At 55.6% G+C, this 18,726-nt stretch overlaps 1 protein-coding gene across 1 annotated transcript in view; it reads left to right on the forward strand.

Moving 5' to 3' along the window:
- LOC140398312 (suppressor of tumorigenicity 14 protein homolog) overlaps positions 1–18,726 on the forward strand; it is a 141,272-nt gene that overhangs the window by 94,599 nt on the left and 27,947 nt on the right. Inside the window, exons 10-14 of the mRNA XM_072486861.1 lie at positions 1,174–1,274; positions 10,701–10,831; positions 12,295–12,399; positions 17,825–17,932; positions 18,285–18,398. Coding sequence (XP_072342962.1) covers positions 1,174–1,274; positions 10,701–10,831; positions 12,295–12,399; positions 17,825–17,932; positions 18,285–18,398 — 559 coding nt within the window. The remainder of the gene's footprint in view (positions 1–1,173; positions 1,275–10,700; positions 10,832–12,294; positions 12,400–17,824; positions 17,933–18,284; positions 18,399–18,726) is intronic.

The raw sequence follows: 18,726 nt of genomic DNA on the forward strand, positions 1-18,726 counted from the left end.
GGTGGACTCTTTCCAGGTGAAGGCCATCAACTATTCCATCTGGGACTTTCTAGCTTGCACTGACCCTTCCCCCTCTGCCATCTTTCCAGTGTCTCAGGTCTCTTCCAACTCCTTGGCCAGGACTTTCACCTTCTGCTGGGTCTGGCAACCAGCAGACATGCCACTCCCGGAGGGAACTTCTCCGACCTTCAACTGCACTTTTATGTCGAAGTTACATCCGATTTTGGTTAAAAAGAGCTCTTTTCTACTCCTTCAAGCAGGAGCCGTTCTAGGTCAGGATTGTGAGTGGCTCGGAAGGGAACTTGCAGGTGGTGGTGTTCCCATGCATCTGCGGTCCTTCACCTTCTCAGTGGTAGAGGTTGGGTGTTTGAAAGGTGCTGACTGAGGAGTCTTGCTGAGTTGCTGCAATGCATCTTATAGATGGTACACACTGCTACCACTGTGCGTCAGTGGTAGAGTGTGTGAGTTAAGGCAGTGGATGGGGTGCCAATCAAACATGTTTCTTTCTCCTTGGATGGTGTTGAGGTTCATGAATATTGTTGGTGCTGCACTCATCCAGGCAATTGGAGAATGTTGCATTACAACCCTGACTTGTGCCTTGTAGAAGCAAAACAGGAGTCAGGAGGAGAGTTACTCACGGCAGAATAATAATCTTTATTGGTGTCACAAGTAGGCTTACATTAATGCTACAATGAGTTTGCTGTGAAAATTCCCTAGTCGCCACATTCCGGCGCCTGTTCGGGTACACAGAGGGAGAATTCAGAATGTCCAATTCACCTAACAAGCACGTCTTTCGGGACTTGTGGGAGGAAACTGGAGCGCCCTGGGGAAACCCACGCAGACACTGGAAGAACGTGCAGACTCCGCACAGACAGTGACCCAAGCCGGGAATCGAATTGAAGCAACAGTGCTAACCACTGTGCCGCCCAGCCTCTGACTTGCTCTTGTAGTCACAGTATTTATCTGGTTGGTCCAGTTCAATTTCTGGTCAGTGGAACCCCCGGGATGTTGATAGTTGCGGACGAGGCAGTGGTAATTCCATTTAATGTCTTGGAGAGATGGTTAGATTTGCATCTTCTCTAGGGTTGTGTGAGATGATGTTGCCTAATTCTGGAGTTATCTGTACACTCTCCTTTGGGAAAACATGTTAAGTGTGGATCTTTTTCTCCTCAGGTGCCTGCCCCTTTCCAAGTAAAAGTGGTGTTCAGAGTCTTCCTTCTTCAAGACCCGCAAAACGGAGTCTGCAAGGACTATGTGGAAGTAAATAATAAGATGTGAGTTGTTCAAACTGAGCACTGTTTCGACTTGGTACTGAGGAAATGAGGGTAGGGGTGTGGGGAATACAACACTGGGCATGAGGAAAGACGGGTTGCTGTTAAGGTGAATTCATAGAATTTACAGTGCAGAAGGAGGCCATTCGGCCCATCGAGTCTGTACCGGCTCTTGGAAAGAGCACCCTACCCAACATCTCCACCCTATCCCCATAACCCAGTACCCCATCCAACACTAAGGGCAATTTTGGACACTAAGGGCAATTTATCATGGCCAATCCACCTAACCTGCACATCTTTGGACTGTGGGAGGAAACCGGAGCACCCGGAGGAAACCCACGCACACACGAGGAGGATGTGCAGACTCGGCACAGACAGTGACCCAAGCCGGAATCGAACCTGGGACCCTGGAGCTGTGAAGCAATTGTGCTATCCACAATGCTACCGTGCTGCCCAGCAGGAGAACTGGTTGCTGTTCCTGCACCTTCAATTGCTTGATGGGGAGAAAAGCATTGTCTTTTTACACTTGCAAGCTTGTTACTTAGAGACGGACATATGCATCTCCACGTCTGACCATATCCACGGTCTTCCAGACGGCACAGGTGACTGCTCACTTAATCGCCACCACTGGAATAAAATTCAACACCCAGTAATTAAAATATAATTAACAGTTAGTTGCTAAGCGAGGGGTTGGGGAAGTGTGGCGTTGTACGGGAGGGGGCGGCATGTAGAGGATGCTATGAGTGAGGCTGAGCTAACCATGTTTGGGGGTCTTGGTAGTTTCTTCTATCAATGGCTCTAACAGATGCACCATGACTCAGGCTGTTTCCCATAATATCTCTCTCTGATGCCAAAGGACTGAAACCTTTGTGTATATGCAGCTACTTCTGTCTGCAATTCAGCGGAAAACACATACGTTCAGAGCTAACTGCCTCAGCTTTCAGTTGCAAGTAACAATTGAAGGTAGATGATGGGATCAGGAAGGTGTGTGTTAGTAGTATCCAAGGTAAAGAGATTGGAGGTGGGGATGGTAGGGGATAATGTCCACAGTAGCATAGATGGTCGTTGGTAGATCAGTTCACTGCTGCCATCCAAATTATATGGGATCAGATGCCAGAGATTAATATACTTTATTAAATACCAACAAAGTACAAGCAAGTTATTTGAATTTGACAGTCAGGAAAGAATGACCTTATCATATATCAAGATGGTTGGGTCACTTTGGTGAAACACAGCTTCCTGATATTCCCATCTTACACCCAGCCACAACCAGGTAAATCCCGGGACCCTTCTCCTGAGTCTTCAGGTATTGGAACAAGTCAGGAAATACATGGACCAAGTGTTATTTATAAAGACACATGTCATTGATAGGATGTGATTTGTTCCTTGGTCAGGAACTGGTCCAGCTTCCTCTGAGGTACTGCAGAGAGTTGGCACCCACCACACCAGCTACCAATGTTTTTTTAAAATAATATTTTATTGAGGTATTTGAAGAAATGTTTATACCAGTAACATAAACAATAATATCAACATGGTCAAATAAACATTTCCCCTCCCAACCCAATCTTCACGCACCTCAACCATACAACAACAATCTGCCCCCCCCCCCTTTGGAATACTGCATCTGCTGACATTTTAATTTTCCCCGAGAAAGTCGACGAACGGCTGCCACCTCAGGGTGAACCCTAACATTGACCCTCGTAAGGCGAACTTTATTTTCTCGAGACTAAGAAACCCAGCATGTCACTGACCCAGGTCTCTACACTCAGGGGGCTTCGAGTCCCTCCACATTAACAAGATCCGTCTCCCGGCTACCAGGGAGGCAAAGGCCAAGTCATCAGCCTCTTTCACCCCCTGAACTCCCGGAACTTCCGACACTCCAAAGATCGCTACCTCTGGACTCGGCACCACCCGTGTTTTTAGAGCCGTGGACATTGCCTTAGCGAAACGCTGCCAAAACCCACTTTAGTAATGGAGAGGGATAGGTGCGTGCAACAGGGCAATGTTTACAATTGGGGGAAGGGTAAATATGATGCTGTCAGACAAGAACTGAAGTGCATAACTTGGGAACATAGGCTGTCAGGGAAGGACACAATTGAAATGTGGAACTTGATATGTATGTCCCTGCCAGGCAGGGAAGAGATGGTCGAGTGAGGGAGCCATGGTTGACAAGAGAGGTTGAATGTCTTGTTAAGAGGAAGAAGGATACTTATGTAAGGCTGAGGAAACCAGATTCTGACAGGGCATTGGAGGGATACAAGATAGCCAGGAGGGAACTGAAGAAAGGAATTAGGAGAGCTAAGAGAGGGCATGAAAAATCTTTGGCGGGTAGGACCAAGGAAAACCCCAAGGCCTTTTACACATATGTGAGAAATATGAGAATGACTAGAGCGAGGGTAGGTCCGGTCAAGCACAGTAGCGGGAGATTGTGTATTGAGTCTGAAGAGATAGGAGAGGTCTTGAACGAGTACTTTTCTTCAGTATTTACGAATGAGAGGGGCCATATTGTTGGAGAGGACAGTGTGAAACATACTGGTAAGCTCAAGGAGATGTTTGGTAGGAAGGAAGATGTGTTGGGCATTTTGAAAAACTTGAGGATAGACAAGTCCCCCGGGCCTGACGGGATATATCCAAGGTTTCTATGGGAAGCAAGAGAAGAAATTGCAGAGCCGTTGGCAATGATCTTTTTGTCCTCGCTGTCAACAGGGGTGGTACCAGGGGATTGGAGAGTGGCGAATGTCGTGCCCTTGTTCAAAAAAGGGAAGAGGGATAACCCTGGGAATTACAGGCCAGTTAGTCTTATTTCGGTGGTTGGCAAAGTAATGGAAAGGGTACTGAGGGACAGGATTTCTGAGCATCTGGAAAGACACTGCTTGATTAGAGATAGTCAGCACGAATTTGTGAGGGGTAGGTCTTGCCTCACAAGTCTTATTAAATTCTTTGAGGAGGTGACCAAGCACGTGGATGAAGGTAAAGCAGTGAATGTAGTTACATGGATTTTAGTAAGGCATTTGATAAGGTTCCCCATGGTAGGCTTATGCAGAAAGTAAGGAGGCATGGGATAGTGGGAAATTTGGCCAGTTGGATAACGAACTGGCTAACCGATAGAAGTCAGAGAGTGGTGGTGGATGGCAAATATTCAGCCTGGAGCCCAGTTACCAGTGGCGTACTGCAGGGATCAGTTCTGGGTCCTCTGCTGTTTGTGATTTTCATTAATGACTTGGATGAGGGAGTTGAAGGGTGGGTCAGTAAATTTTCAGACGATACGAAGATTGGTGGAATTGTGGATAGTGAGGAGGGCTGTTGTCGGCTGCAAAGAGACATAGATAGGGAGCTGGGCTGAGAAGTGGCAGATGGAGTTTAACCCTGAAAAGTGTGAGGTTATCCATTTTGGAAGGACAAATATGAATGGGGAATACAGGGTTAACAGTAGGGTTCTTGGCAATGTGGAGGAGCAGAGAGATCTTGGAGTCTATGTTCATAGATCTTTGAAAGTTGCCACTCAAGAACAACAAAGAACAAAGAAATGTACAGCACAGGAACAGGCCCTTCGGCCCTCCAAGCCCGCGCCGACCATACTGCCCGACTAAACTACAATCTTCTACACTTCCTGGGTCCGTATCCTTCTATTCCCATCCTATTCATATATTTGTCAAGATGCCCCTTAAATGTCCCTATCGTCCCTGCTTCCACTACCTCCTCCGGTAGCGAGTTCCAGGCACCCACTACCCTCTGCGTAAAAAACTTGCCTCGTACATCTACTCTAAACCTTGCCCCTCTCACCTTAAACCTATGCCCCCTAGTAATTGACCCCTCTACCCTGGGGATAAGCCTCTGACTATCCACTCTGTCTATGCCCCTCATAATTTTGTATACCTCTATCAGGTCGCCCTTCAACCTCCTTCGTTCCAGAGAGAACAAACCGAGTTTATTCAATCGCTCCTCATAGCTTATGCCCTCCATACCAGGCAACATTCTGGTAAATCTCTTCTGCACCCTCTCTAAAGCCTCCACATCCTTCTGGTAGTGTGGCGACCAGAATTGAACACTATACTCCAAGTGTGGCCTAACTAAGGTTCTATACAGCTGCAACATGACTTGCCAATTCTTATACTCAATGCCCCGGCCAATGAAGGCAAGCATGCCGTATGCCTTCTTGACTACCTTCTCCACCTGCGTTGCCCCTTCCAATGACCTGTGGACCTGTACTCCTAGATCTCTTTGACTTTCAATACTCTTGAGGGTTCTACCATTCACTGTATATTCCCTACCTGCATTAGCCCTTTTCCAAGTGGATAGAGTTGTGCAGAAGGCCTATGGTGTGCTAGCGTTCATTAGCAGAGGGATTGAATTTAAGAGCCGTGAGGTGATGATGCAGCTGTACAAAACCTTGGTAAGGCCACATTTGGAGTACTGTGTGCAGTTCTGGTCACCTCATTTTAGGAAGGATGTGGAAGCTTTGGAAAAGGTGCAAAGGAGATTTACCAGGATGTTGCCTGGAATAGAGAATAGATCTTACGAGGAAAGGTTGAGGGTACTAGGCCTTTTCTCATTAGAACGGAGAAGGATGAGGGGCGACTTGATAGAGGATTATAAGATGATCAGGGGAATAGATAGAGTAGACAGTCAGAGACTTTTTCCTCGGGTGGAACAAACCATTAAAAGGGGACATAAATTTAAGGTGAATGGTGGAAGATATAGGGGGTATGTCAGAGGTCGGTTCTTTACCCAGAGAGTAGTGGGGGCATGGAATGCACTGCCTGTGGAAGTAGTTGAGTCGGAAACATTAGGGACCTTCAAGTGGCTATTGGATAGGTACATGGATTATGGTAGAATGCTGGGGTGTAGATTGATTTGTTCTTAATCTGGGACAAAAGTTCGGCACAACATCGTGGGCCGAAGGGCCTGTTCTGTGCTGTATTTTCTATGTTCTAAGCTTCGGGCATGCCCAAAACATGTGGACATGATTTGCTGGGCTTCCCGCGCACCTCGCATACCTATCCTCTACTCCGAAGAACTTACTCATCCTAGCCACTGTCATGTGTGCCCAGTGGACTACCTTAAATTGTATCAGGCTAAGCCTGGCACATGATGAGGAGGTATTAACCCTACTTGGGGCATCCGCCCATAAATCCCTCTATCTCTCCTCCTAGCTCGCCCTCCCACTTGCCCTCAAGCTCCTCCACCGGAGTTTCCTCCGCCTCCGAAAGCTCCTGGTAAATATCCGATACTTTCCCCTCTCCCACCCAGGTACTGGAGACTACTCTATCCTGTATCCCCCGTGGCGGCATCGGCGGAAAGGCCGGCACCTGTTTTCTCAGGAAATCTCACACCTGCAAATTCCTAAACCCGTTCCCTGCTGGCAATTTACATTTATCCTTCAAGGCTTTCAAGCTGGGAAAGCTGCCGTCTATAAATAGATCCCCATCCTCCTAATTCCTGCCCTTTGCCATCTCCGGAACCCACCATCGAGCCTACCCGGTACACACCTATGATTATTATAAATCGGGGTCCAAATCGATGCTCCCTCCACTCTCTTATGTCTCCTCCATTGCCCCCAGATTCTCAGAGCCGGCACCACCAGGGGACTTGTGGAGTATCGGGCCGGCGAGAACGGTGCCGTTCAGTGCTCCCAAACTGGTGTCTTTACATGACGCCGATCCATCTGCTCCCATGCCAACCCCTCCCTCACTACCCACTTCCTAATCATAACTGTATTAGCCACACAGTAGTAATTGCAGAAGTTCGGCAGCGCCAACCCACCCTCCCCTCGATTGCGCTCCAGCAACACTTTCTTCACTCTCGGGGTTTTACCCTTCCACACAAAGCCCAAAATAATCTTATTCACCCGCTTGAAAAAGGCCATCGGGATGAAGATCGGGAGGCACTGAAAGACAAACAGAAATCTGGGGAGGACCATCATTTTCACGGTCTGTACCCTCCCCAGCCAGTGATAGCGGGAACATGTCCCATCTCTTAAAGTATCCTTCCATTTGTTCTACCAACTGGGATAGGTTTAACTTATGCAGTACCTCCCATTCTCAGGCCACCTGGATTACCAGATATCGAAAGCTCTTCCCTACCATTCTAAGCGGCAACTCTCCCAGTCTCTTCTCCTATCCTCTTGCGTGAATCGCAAACATCTTGCTTTTCCCCATGTTCAATTTATACCCCGAAAAATTGTCAAATTCCCCCAAGATTCGCATTACTTCCCCCATCCCCTCCAGCGGGTCCGAAATGTACAAGAGCAGCCCACCCCGAACCAGCCCTTTCCAGTTCCTAGAGGCTCTTAACGCCATGGCCAATGGCACTATGGCCAGAGCAAACAGTCGCGGGGAGAGGGGGCACCCTTGCCTCGTCCCTCGGTGTAGTTTAAAATACCCCGACCTCAGGCGGTTCGTACGCGCACTCGTTACTGGTGCCTGATAGAGCAACCGCACCCAGTCAGTAAAGCCCTCACCAAACCCAAACCTTCCCAGTGCCTCCCACAGGTAATGCCACTCCACCCGATCAAAAGCCTTCTCTGCATCCATCGCTACCACCACCTCCACCTCCTCTCCTTCTGAGGGCATCATAATAACATTGAGAAGCCTTCGAACATTGGCCTCGAGTTGCCTGCCCTTTACAAATCCCGTCTGGTCTTCCCCTATCACCCCCGGGACATAGTCCTCTATCCTTGTGGCCAGTATCTTAGCCAGCAGTTTGGCGCCCACATTCAGTAGAGAAATCGGCCTGTATGACCCGCATTGCGCCGGATCCTTCTCCCGTTTCAGGATCAATGAAATCGAGGCCTGCGACATTGTTGGGGGTAGGGCTCCCTTCACTCTTGCTTCGTTAAATGTCCTCACCAGCAGTGGGCTCAATATCTCTGAAAATGTCTGATAGCATTCCGCCAGGTAGCTTTCAGGCCCCGGGGCCTTGCCCGACGGCATGCCCTCCAGTCTCTTGATTATTTCCTCAATCTCACTTGGGGTTCCCAGTCCTTCCACCAGGTCCTCCTCCACCCTCGGGAACCTCAACTGATCCAAAAACTGCATCCCCTCCACCCCAGCCGGGTGTGCCGACTCTTATAATTTACTATTGAAGCCCTTAAACACCTCGTTTACCCCCACTGGGTCCAAGACAGTGTTACTGTCTCTGTTCTTTAGTTTACCTATCTCCCTGGCCGCCTCTCTTTTCCTGAGCTGGTGCGCCAACATTCTGCTTGCCTTTTCCCCGTGCTCCTGGATCACCCCCCTTGCCTTCCTCAACTGTTCCACTGCTTTCCCTGTGGTCAATAGTCCAAACTCAGCCTGTAACTTCTGCCGCTCCCTCGGAGGCTCCGGACGCGGGGCTACTGAGTATCTCCTGTCCACCTGGAGTATCTCCTCAACTAACCTGTCCCTCTCAGCCCGTTCCACCTTTTCTCTATGGGCCCGTATCGAGATTAATTCCCCTCTGACTACTGCCTTCAAAGCTTCCCAGACCGTCGCTGCAGAGACCTCCCCAGTATCATTTGTTTCCAGGTAGTTCTGGGTGGACTTGTTAACCCGCCCACAGATCGCTTCGTCCGCTAGCAACCCCACATCCCGTTTCCACTGCGGGGATTGCCCTCTCTCCACACTAACCCCTATATCCGCCCAGTGCGGGTCATGATTCGACACTGCGATTGCCGAGGACTCAGTATCCACCACCTTCGGTATTAGCGCCCTGCTCAGAACAGAAAAGTCGATGCGGGAGTATATCTTGTGGACATGTGAAAAAAAGGAAAACTCCTTTGTCCTCGGCCATGCAAACCTCCATGGGTCTACTCCCCCCATCTGTTCCATAAAACCCTTCAATTCCTTTGCCGCAGCCGGTCTCCTCCCTGTCCTGGATTTTGACCGGTCCAATTCCGGATCAATGACTGTGTTGAAGTCCCCTCCCATGATCAGGTTATGTGACTCTGGGATCTAACCTAACACCCGCCTCATAAATTCCACGTCGTCCCAATTTGGAGCATACAAGTACCACTCGCACCCCCTCCAGCTTCCCACTCGCACCCCCTCCAGCTTCCCACTCACCATTATGTACCGACCCCTCTTGTCTGACACGATTCTCCCTGGCTTGAATGCCACTCGTTTGCTGATCAAGATCGCTACCCCCCTGGTCTTTGAGTCCAGTCCTGAGTGGAACACTTGGCTAACCCACCCCTTCCTCAATCGCGTCTGGTCTGTGACCTTTAGGTGTGTCTCTTGTAGCATTGCCACGTCCGCCTTCAGCCCCCTCAAATGCGTGAACACGCGGGCCCTCTTGACCGGCCCATTCAGTCCTGTCACATTCCATGTGATCAGCCTGGACGGGGGGTTTCCAACCCCCCCCCCCTCCCCCTGACTAGCCATCACCCTTTTTAGGTCACCCTTGAGCTTGCGCCATCCGCTTCCTCGAGTCCCCACTCAGCCGTTCCCGACCTCCCATTTGTCCCTTAGTAACAGTTCCTCCCCTGTCAGCAAAACAGCTCCCCCCCCCCCCACTCCCTCTCCCCCTAGCAAGAACACTCAACCCAATCCCCCAAGTCAAGCTGCAGCTTAACACCTGCTCACCCCCCACTGCGCTTCCGAGAGTCAGCTGACCCACGCTGACTTGGTAGCTCCCACCCCTGGCACCAAGCAGTCTGCCTCCGTATTGTTCTCTCCCCTCTTCCCCCCCACATGAATAAACATTTTAAAAGCATCACATTCCCCAGTAAACAAACATCAGAAAAAACAGTGAAGAAACAGTCACTTTAGAAAAATTGTCACCCAAAAAGCAGAACCAAATTCAAAGCCCCCCCCCCCCGCCCCTAACCAGCTCCCTGCAAGACAAAGCAACCTTTAACCATCCACACAGCCCATTATTTTACATAGCACTACTTAAATTTATACAATCCAGCGCAACAAATCGCCGCCACAGTACTTCTCCAAGACTTCAGTGTCTTTTAATTCGCCTCCAGCTTCCTTTCTTTAATAAAGATCCATACTTCGTCTGGCGTTTCAAAGTAGAAGTCCCACTCCTCATGTGTGACCCACAGACGGGCTGGGTCCAGCATCCCGAACTTCACCCCCTTCTTAAAGCGGGTCGTTTTTGCCCGATTGAACCCAGCTCACCTCTTGGCCAAATCCGGGTTTATTTGTGGGCTAAGTGGGGGATATGTGGGGTGGGTTTGACTGTACCCTCTTGTATGTTTTTCTATATTACTGTATCTCTGATCCTTCGTGTTGGTAGGACGACGATTGTTTAATGTCAGAGGCAGGAATGCTACCCACTGAATCACAAGACCTCTCATTTGGTCACCTGCCATCCTGACCGGATGTCAAATTTTGTTTAAAAATAGTTCCCTTAGAAGCACATTGGGTTCTTTTCCTATCATCAAGGTGCTATGCAAATACAAATTGTTGTTCGATTCCACACTAACCTACCTGTGTGTTTCAGGATCTGTGGGAACAGGCCAATGCTGGTTCAGCTTAGTAGTGGAAATGAGATGATGATCACGTTCCATTCTGACACAGCAGAATCCGATCGGGGATTTTTTGCTACTTTTGAAGCTTATGATGCAAGTAAACGTAAGTTGCAGAGGGGCGACTAGGGAAGGGAAATAGAGAGAACTAGGGGGCGATATGGAATTGATATTGGTATAGCAGCCTGTACTCGCGTTTGTGTGTGTCCGTGTCTGTCTGTATGTCTGTGTGTGTCTGTATGTATGCGTGTCTGTTGTGTGCTGCACCTTGCATACATCTCAGTCTCTCTTTTGCGCATACAAAATCCCCCTCTCCCCTACATGTGTGTTTCCTGTGCTTACGTGCAGGGTGACACAAGTGTCTTGCGGGTGCCATGATTCCCCTGTGTGTCTGTTCCTCCCCTGCATTCTACCTGTCTCACATTCTCACTCACATGCCAGATGACCCCCTTGAAATGAAATGAAAATGAAAATCGCTTATTGTCACAAGTAGGCTTCAATGAAGTTACTGTGAAAAGCCCCGAGTCGCCACATTCCGGCGCCTGTTCGGGGAGGCTGGTATGGGAATTGAACCGTGCTGCTGGCCTGCAAAGCCAGCTATTTAACCCAGTGTGCTAAACCAGCCCCTTTGTGCTGGCCCCCCACATTTGTCCGTTTAGCGCACAAGGGGCATCTTGCACATCTCTCTTGTGCATGGCCATCTGCATTTCTCCCTTTTATCTGTGGATCCCCGACTTGTGCATCTCTCCCTCACCTGTCTCTCTTGTATGTGCACAAGAAGCCCCTCTGTCTCCCTCGCCTCTCCTTTCTTTGACTCTAATAAGTTACAACACGATTATTTTTATCTTTGAGGATTGGCATCTTCGATCTTGATTTTACAAAAAATAAATTTAGAGTACCAAATAATTTTTTTTCCAATTAAGGGGGCAATTTAGCGTGGCCAATCCACCGACCCTGCACATCTTTGGGTTGTGGGGGCAAAACCCATGCAGACACTGGGAGAATGTAGTTACGTTGTATATGTTGTGTTGCTCTATTATGTATTTTCTTTTATTCCCTTTTCTTCTCATGTACTTAATGATCTGTTGAGCTGCTTGCAGAAAAATACTTTTCACTGTACCTCGGTACACGTGACAATAAACAAATCCAATCCACATGGGACAGTGACCCGGGGCCAGGATCAAACCCAGGTCCTCAGCGCCGTGAGGCAGTATTGCTAACCACTGTGCCACCGTGCCACCCTCTTCGATCTTGATGATGTATTCAACCCAAACATTTCCCCCCTCTTGTTTTACGGATATCTATCACTCCCCCAAGTGGTGACCGTGTCTTCAGGATGGTTGGGGTCCTAAGCTCTGGAATTCCCGCTTTATACCTCCCAACCTCTCAACCGCACTGTCCCCTTCAAGACATTCCTTAAAACTTGGCTTGTGGCTATTTAATAATATTTTGTCGGATGGTACTCTTGTGAAGTGTTTAGGACATTTCACTATATTTTAAAAAAACAGGATAAATGCAGGCTGTTATTGAAATGTGAGAGCTGATGGGATCTTGTCTCTGTTTCACCAGCTTGTCCCGATGAGTTTGCCTGCATCATTGGCCATTGTATTGGGAAGGACCTGGTGTGTGATGGTTGGAATGACTGTGGAGACAACAGTGATGAAATAAACTGCGGTGAGTGTCCACATCACCTGAGTGTCCATATGGAGTGGCTATGGGGTGCTGTGCAATTGTGGGTGTTGGGGTAGAGATGGGGTGATGTCATTATGAAACATATACTGCCTGTGCCTGGAGGAAAACACTGGGACCGATTCAACACCTTCCAAAACATATGTGCCGACAGAGAAGAGTCAACCAGAAACCATCACTTGTAAAATATTCTATAAAAACATAAATTTGGGATGGGATTTGATGTATCCAATGATCCACACCAGGTTGAAATAGAGGATGAGCTGAGAAACGTTAATGTGTAAAATGCTGCTTGTATTCCAGAGTTTAGTGACTAGGCAGTGAAGTGATGAAAACTGAGTTTAGGGTAAATGCAGATCCTCAATAAAGGCAGAGAAGATCGCTTCATCCAATGGCAGGAAAGGATAGTGAATTTCTTTAAACATCTGTGGTCCTCCCTCTCTGTGCTTACCCCACATTGTTCTCACCCTGCCCCTCCGCGCCCACCCTGCCCCTCCGCGCCCACCCTGCCCCTCCGCGCCCACCCTGCCCCTCCGCGCCCACCCTGCCCCTCCGCGCCCACCCTGCCCCTCCCCGCCCACCCTGCCCCTCCCCGCCCACCCTGCCCCTCCCCGCCCACCCTGCCCCTCCGCGCCCACCCTGCCCCTCCGCGCCCACCCTGCCCCTCCGCGCCCACCCTGCCCCTCCGCGCCCACCCTGCCCCTCCGCGCCCACCCTGCCCCTCCGCGCCCACCCTGACCCTCCGCGCCCACCCTGACCCTCCGCGCCCACCCTGACCCTCCGCGCCCACCCTGACCCTCCGCGCCCACCCTGACCCTCCGCGCCCACCCTGACCCTCCGCGCCCACCCTGACCCTCCGCGCCCACCCTGACCCTCCGCGCCCACCCTGACCCTCCGCGCCCACCCTGCCCCTCCGCGCCCACCCTGCCCCTCCGCGCCCACCCTGCCCCTCCGCGCCCACCCTGCCCCTCCGCGCCCACCCTGCCCCTCCGCGCCCACCCTGCCCCTCCGCGCCCACCCTGCCCCTCCGCGCCCACCCTGCCCCTCCGCGCCCACCCTGCCCCTCCGCGCCCACCCTGCCCCTCCCCGCCCACCCTGCCCCTCCCCGCCCACCCTGCCCCTCCCCGCCCACCCTGCCCCTCCCCGCCCACCCTGCCCCTCCCCGCCCACCCTGCCCCTCCCCGCCCACCCTGCCCCTCCCCGCCCACCCTGCCCCTCCCCGCCCACCCTGCCCCTCCCCGCCCACCCTGCCCCTCCCCGCCCACCCTGCCCCTCCCCGCCCACCCTGCCCCTCCCCGCCCACCCTGCCCCTCCCCGCCCACCCTGCCCCTCCCCGCCCACCCTGCCCCTCCCCGCCCACCCTGCCCCTCCCCGCCCACCCTGCCCCTCCCCGCCCACCCTGCCCCTCCCCGCCCACCCTGCCCCTCCCCGCCCACCCTGCCCCTCCCCGCCCACCCTGCCCCTCCCCGCCCACCCTGCCCCTCCCCGCCCACCCTGCCCCTCCGCGCCCACCCTGCCCCTCCGCGCCCACCCTGCCCCTCCGCGCCCACCCTGCCCCTCCGCGCCCACCCTGCCCCTCCGCGCCCACCCTGCCCCTCCGCGCCCACCCTGCCCCTCCGCGCCCACCCTGCCCCTCCGCGCCCACCCTGCCCCTCCGCGCCCACCCTGCCCCTCCGCGCCCACCCTGCCCCTCCGCGCCCACCCTGCCCCTCCGCGCCCACCCTGCCCCTCCGCGCCCACCCTGCCCCTCCGCGCCCACCCTGCCCCTCCGCGCCCACCCTGCCCCTCCGCGCCCACCCTGCCCCTCCGCGCCCACCCTGCCCCTCCGCGCCCACCCTGCCCCTCCGCGCCCACCCTGCCCCTCCCCGCCCACCCTGCCCCTCCCCGCCCACCCTGCCCCTCCCCGCCCACCCTGCCCCTCCCCGCCCACCCTGCCCCTCCCCGCCCACCCTGCCCCTCCCCGCCCACCCTGCCCCTCCCCGCCCACCCTGCCCCTCCCCGCCCACCCTGCCCCTCCCCGCCCACCCTGCCCCTCCCCGCCCACCCTGCCCCTCCCCGCCCACCCTGCCCCTCCCCGCCCACCCTGCCCCTCCCCGCCCACCCTGCCCCTCCCCGCCCACCCTGCCCCTCCCCGCCCACCCTGCCCCTCCCCGCCCACCCTGCCCCTCCCCGCCCACCCTGCCCCTCCCCGCCCACCCTGCCCCTCCCCGCCCACCCTGCCCCTCCCCGCCCACCCTGCCCCTCCGCGCCCACCCTGCCCCTCCGCGCCCACCCTGCCCCTCCGCGCCCACCCTGCCCCTCCGCGCCCACCCTGCCCCTCCGCGCCCACCCTGCCCCTCCGCGCCCACCCTGCCCCTCCGCGCCCACCCTGCCCCTCCGCGCCCACCCTGCCCCTCCGCGCCCACCCTGCCCCTCCGCGCCCACCCTGCCCCTCCGCGCCCACCCTGCCCCTCCGCGCCCACCCTGCCCCTCCGCGCCCACCCTGCCCCTCCGCGCCCACCCTGCCCCTCCGCGCCCACCCTGCCCCTCCGCGCCCACCCTGCCCCTCCGCGCCCACCCTGCCCCTCCGCGCCCACCCTGCCCCTCCGCGCCCACCCTGCCCCTCCGCGCCCACCCTGCCCCTCCGCGCCCACCCTGCCCCTCCGCGCCCACCCTGCCCCTCCGCGCCCACCCTGCCCCTCCGCGCCCACCCTGCCCCTCCGCGCCCACCCTGCCCCTCCGCGCCCACCCTGCCCCTCCGCGCCCACCCTGCCCCTCCGCGCCCACCCTGCCCCTCCGCGCCCACCCTGCCCCTCCGCGCCCACCCTGCCCCTCCGCGCCCACCCTGCCCCTCCGCGCCCACCCTGCCCCTCCGCGCCCACCCTGCCCCTCCGCGCCCACCCTGCCCCTCCGCGCCCACCCTGCCCCTCCGCGCCCACCCTGCCCCTCCGCGCCCACCCTGCCCCTCCGCGCCCACCCTGCCCCTCCGCGCCCACCCTGCCCCTCCGCGCCCACCCTGCCCCTCCGCGCCCACCCTGCCCCTCCGCGCCCACCCTGCCCCTCCGCGCCCACCCTGCCCCTCCGCGCCCACCCTGCCCCTCCGCGCCCACCCTGCCCCTCCGCGCCCACCCTGCCCCTCCGCGCCCACCCTGCCCCTCCGCGCCCACCCTGCCCCTCCGCGCCCACCCTGCCCCTCCGCGCCCACCCTGCCCCTCCGCGCCCACCCTGCCCCTCCGCGCCCACCCTGCCCCTCCGCGCCCACCCTGCCCCTCCGCGCCCACCCTGCCCCTCCGCGCCCACCCTGCCCCTCCGCGCCCACCCTGCCCCTCCGCGCCCACCCTGCCCCTCCGCGCCCACCCTGCCCCTCCGCGCCCACCCTGCCCCTCCGCGCCCACCCTGCCCCTCCGCGCCCACCCTGCCCCTCCGCGCCCACCCTGCCCCTCCGCGCCCACCCTGCCCCTCCGCGCCCACCCTGCCCCTCCGCGCCCACCCTGCCCCTCCGCGCCCACCCTGCCCCTCCCCGCCCACCCTGCCCCTCCCCGCCCACCCTGCCCCTCCCCGCCCACCCTGCCCCTCCCCGCCCACCCTGCCCCTCCCCGCCCACCCTGCCCCTCCCCGCCCACCCTGCCCCTCCCCGCCCACCCTGCCCCTCCCCGCCCACCCTGCCCCTCCCCGCCCACCCTGCCCCTCCGCGCCCACCCTGCCCCTCCGCGCCCACCCTGCCCCTCCGCGCCCACCCTGCCCCTCCGCGCCCACCCTGCCCCTCCGCGCCCACCCTGCCCCTCCGCGCCCACCCTGCCCCTCCGCGCCCACCCTGCCCCTCCGCGCCCACCCTGCCCCTCCGCGCCCACCCTGCCCCTCCGCGCCCACCCTGCCCCTCCGCGCCCACCCTGCCCCTCCGCGCCCACCCTGCCCCTCCGCGCCCACCCTGCCCCTCCGCGCCCACCCTGCCCCTCCGCGCCCACCCTGCCCCTCCGCGCCCACCCTGCCCCTCCGCGCCCACCCTGCCCCTCCGCGCCCACCCTGCCCCTCCGCGCCCACCCTGCCCCTCCGCGCCCACCCTGCCCCTCCGCGCCCACCCTGCCCCTCCGCGCCCACCCTGCCCCTCCGCGCCCACCCTGCCCCTCCGCGCCCACCCTGCCCCTCCGCGCCCACCCTGCCCCTCCGCGCCCACCCTGCCCCTCCGCGCCCACCCTGCCCCTCCGCGCCCACCCTGCCCCTCCGCGCCCACCCTGCCCCTCCGCGCCCACCCTGCCCCTCCGCGCCCACCCTGCCCCTCTGCTCAGCAATGGACTTCATTAGCAGAACATTGTGGGAACGTTTGTACCAAGAGCCAGTAATTTAACTTCACAGATTTTACATGTTTTTTTAATGGATTCCAGTTTTAATTCAAATAGACTGATGTGAGTGCACTTGTACTTACTGCGTGATGGGACTTGGTGTGGTTGTAGCATCATTTTGATCGTCTGCACTTTCCCCGTCAGGGAGAGTGGGAGTGTGTTCCATCTCTGCAGGTCCCTTTTTACTTCCTCTGTCAGACTGGTCAGGTTCCATTTGTGGACCCCTACCCAGTCATGGGCGACTTGGATCCCCAGGTAGCGGAATTTGTGGCGGGCCTGTTTAAACGGCAGCCCCACCATCTCTGCCCCTCCCCCTTGCGGGTTCACCTGGAAAATCTCACTTTTGTTCATGTTACGTTTGTAGCCCGAGAAGACTCCAAACTCTTTCAGCCGAGCAATGATTCCTCCCATGCTGCCTTGTGGGTTGGAGATGTAGAGATGCAGGCCATCCGCATAGAGGAGATTCTGTGCTCTCTGCCTCCTCTATGGATCCCCTTCCAGTTGTTTGCTGTCTGAGCGCAATTGCTAATGGTTCGATCGCTAAGGCGAACAGCAGTGGGGCTAACGGACATCCCTGCCTGGTGTCTCTGTGCAGCTGGAAGTATTTCGAGCTGGTGGTATTTGTCCGTACGCTCGCCATGATGTGCGACTTCTCAACACGTCGTCGTCACCGGAAGTCCTTTTTGCCGATAGACTTGACACTAAACTAAAAAATGGTGTCTTTATTAAGCATAGGTGTGAAAATGACAGGCCAAAGGTCAATCAATTACTTCATTATGTTCGGAAAAATAAATGTCTCCGAATAGCTTCACTCAGAGTTGCCAATCTTACCATTGACAATGACTTAATCAATTGAACGATGAACAAACTTGAGGGGCAGAATAGCTCCTCTCAAAGAAGGGTTGGAGAGTAACAGTGAGTGAAGATACTGAACTTGGGGAGAAGGGGAGGGATGGACGGTGAGGGGTGATGTTCTCAGCAACACACGAGTTCCTGAGCTGAAGGGGAGTGATGGTGTGGTTGGAGACTCATTGGTAGGATTGGAGACTCACAATGCCGTGTTACTGATTTTATTTCTGTCTCCCCCACAGATTGTAAAGAAGGCCAGTTCCAGTGTGGTACGGGTCTGTGTAAATCCAACTTCTGGAAGTGTGATGGTGTCAACGACTGTGGTGATAACAGTGATGAGGCCAATTGCCGTAAGTACCTCGTCCTTCTGGTTCCTCAATCACCGTTATATCTACAATGGCATTCTTATCTATTATTGTCCCATTCCCCACTCTCTACCACTCCCACTCTCATTTTCTTGCTCCTTCGCCACTCTGTCTCTCATTGTCCCTCTCTCTCTATCACTTCCACTCTCCCGCCTGTCCAGACCTCCCCCCATCCATCTGCTGCACTCTAATGCTAACACCCACCCTCGCATGCATACTCATATGTCTTCCCCACCTCCCTTACTGTTTCTTCCAGACGCCTCCACGCGGCTGTGTGTGTAATCTGGAAAATAAGAGTAACTTAATTGTTACATTGGTCACATTTTGTATTTTTCAGAGTGTGATTCTGAGGAGATGAAATGTGCGAATGGCAAGTGTGTCCCTGAGGAGCAGAAATGCAATCTGGTAGACGAGTGTGGAGATGGAACTGACGAGAAAGACTGCAAGAGCGGTAAGCAGTGGGATCTTACACTTGGAAATCATTCTGTATCCATTACTGTACCTGTCCTGGCAGTGTTTGATGGAGATAATATAGAAGGAGCTTTACTCTGTATCGAACCCTGGGCTGGGGCTGGGGGTATAGGCTGGACCCAAAGAAAAGGCATCAGCTCACCGGACGAACCCCTCTGCAACTAATGCTGACAGAGTAATAATGGTAAAAGCCAGTTAGTTTAACTTCTGTCATTGAGTTAACTATAAAGGATATAACAGCAGAGCATTTAGAACTACATCATTGAGCAGAGTCAGCATGGCTTCATGAAGGGTAAATCATGCCTGGT

Source organism: Scyliorhinus torazame, chromosome 21 (assembly GCF_047496885.1).
Source record: "Scyliorhinus torazame isolate Kashiwa2021f chromosome 21, sScyTor2.1, whole genome shotgun sequence".
In the NCBI taxonomy this organism is placed as follows: Eukaryota; Metazoa; Chordata; class Chondrichthyes; order Carcharhiniformes; family Scyliorhinidae; genus Scyliorhinus; species Scyliorhinus torazame.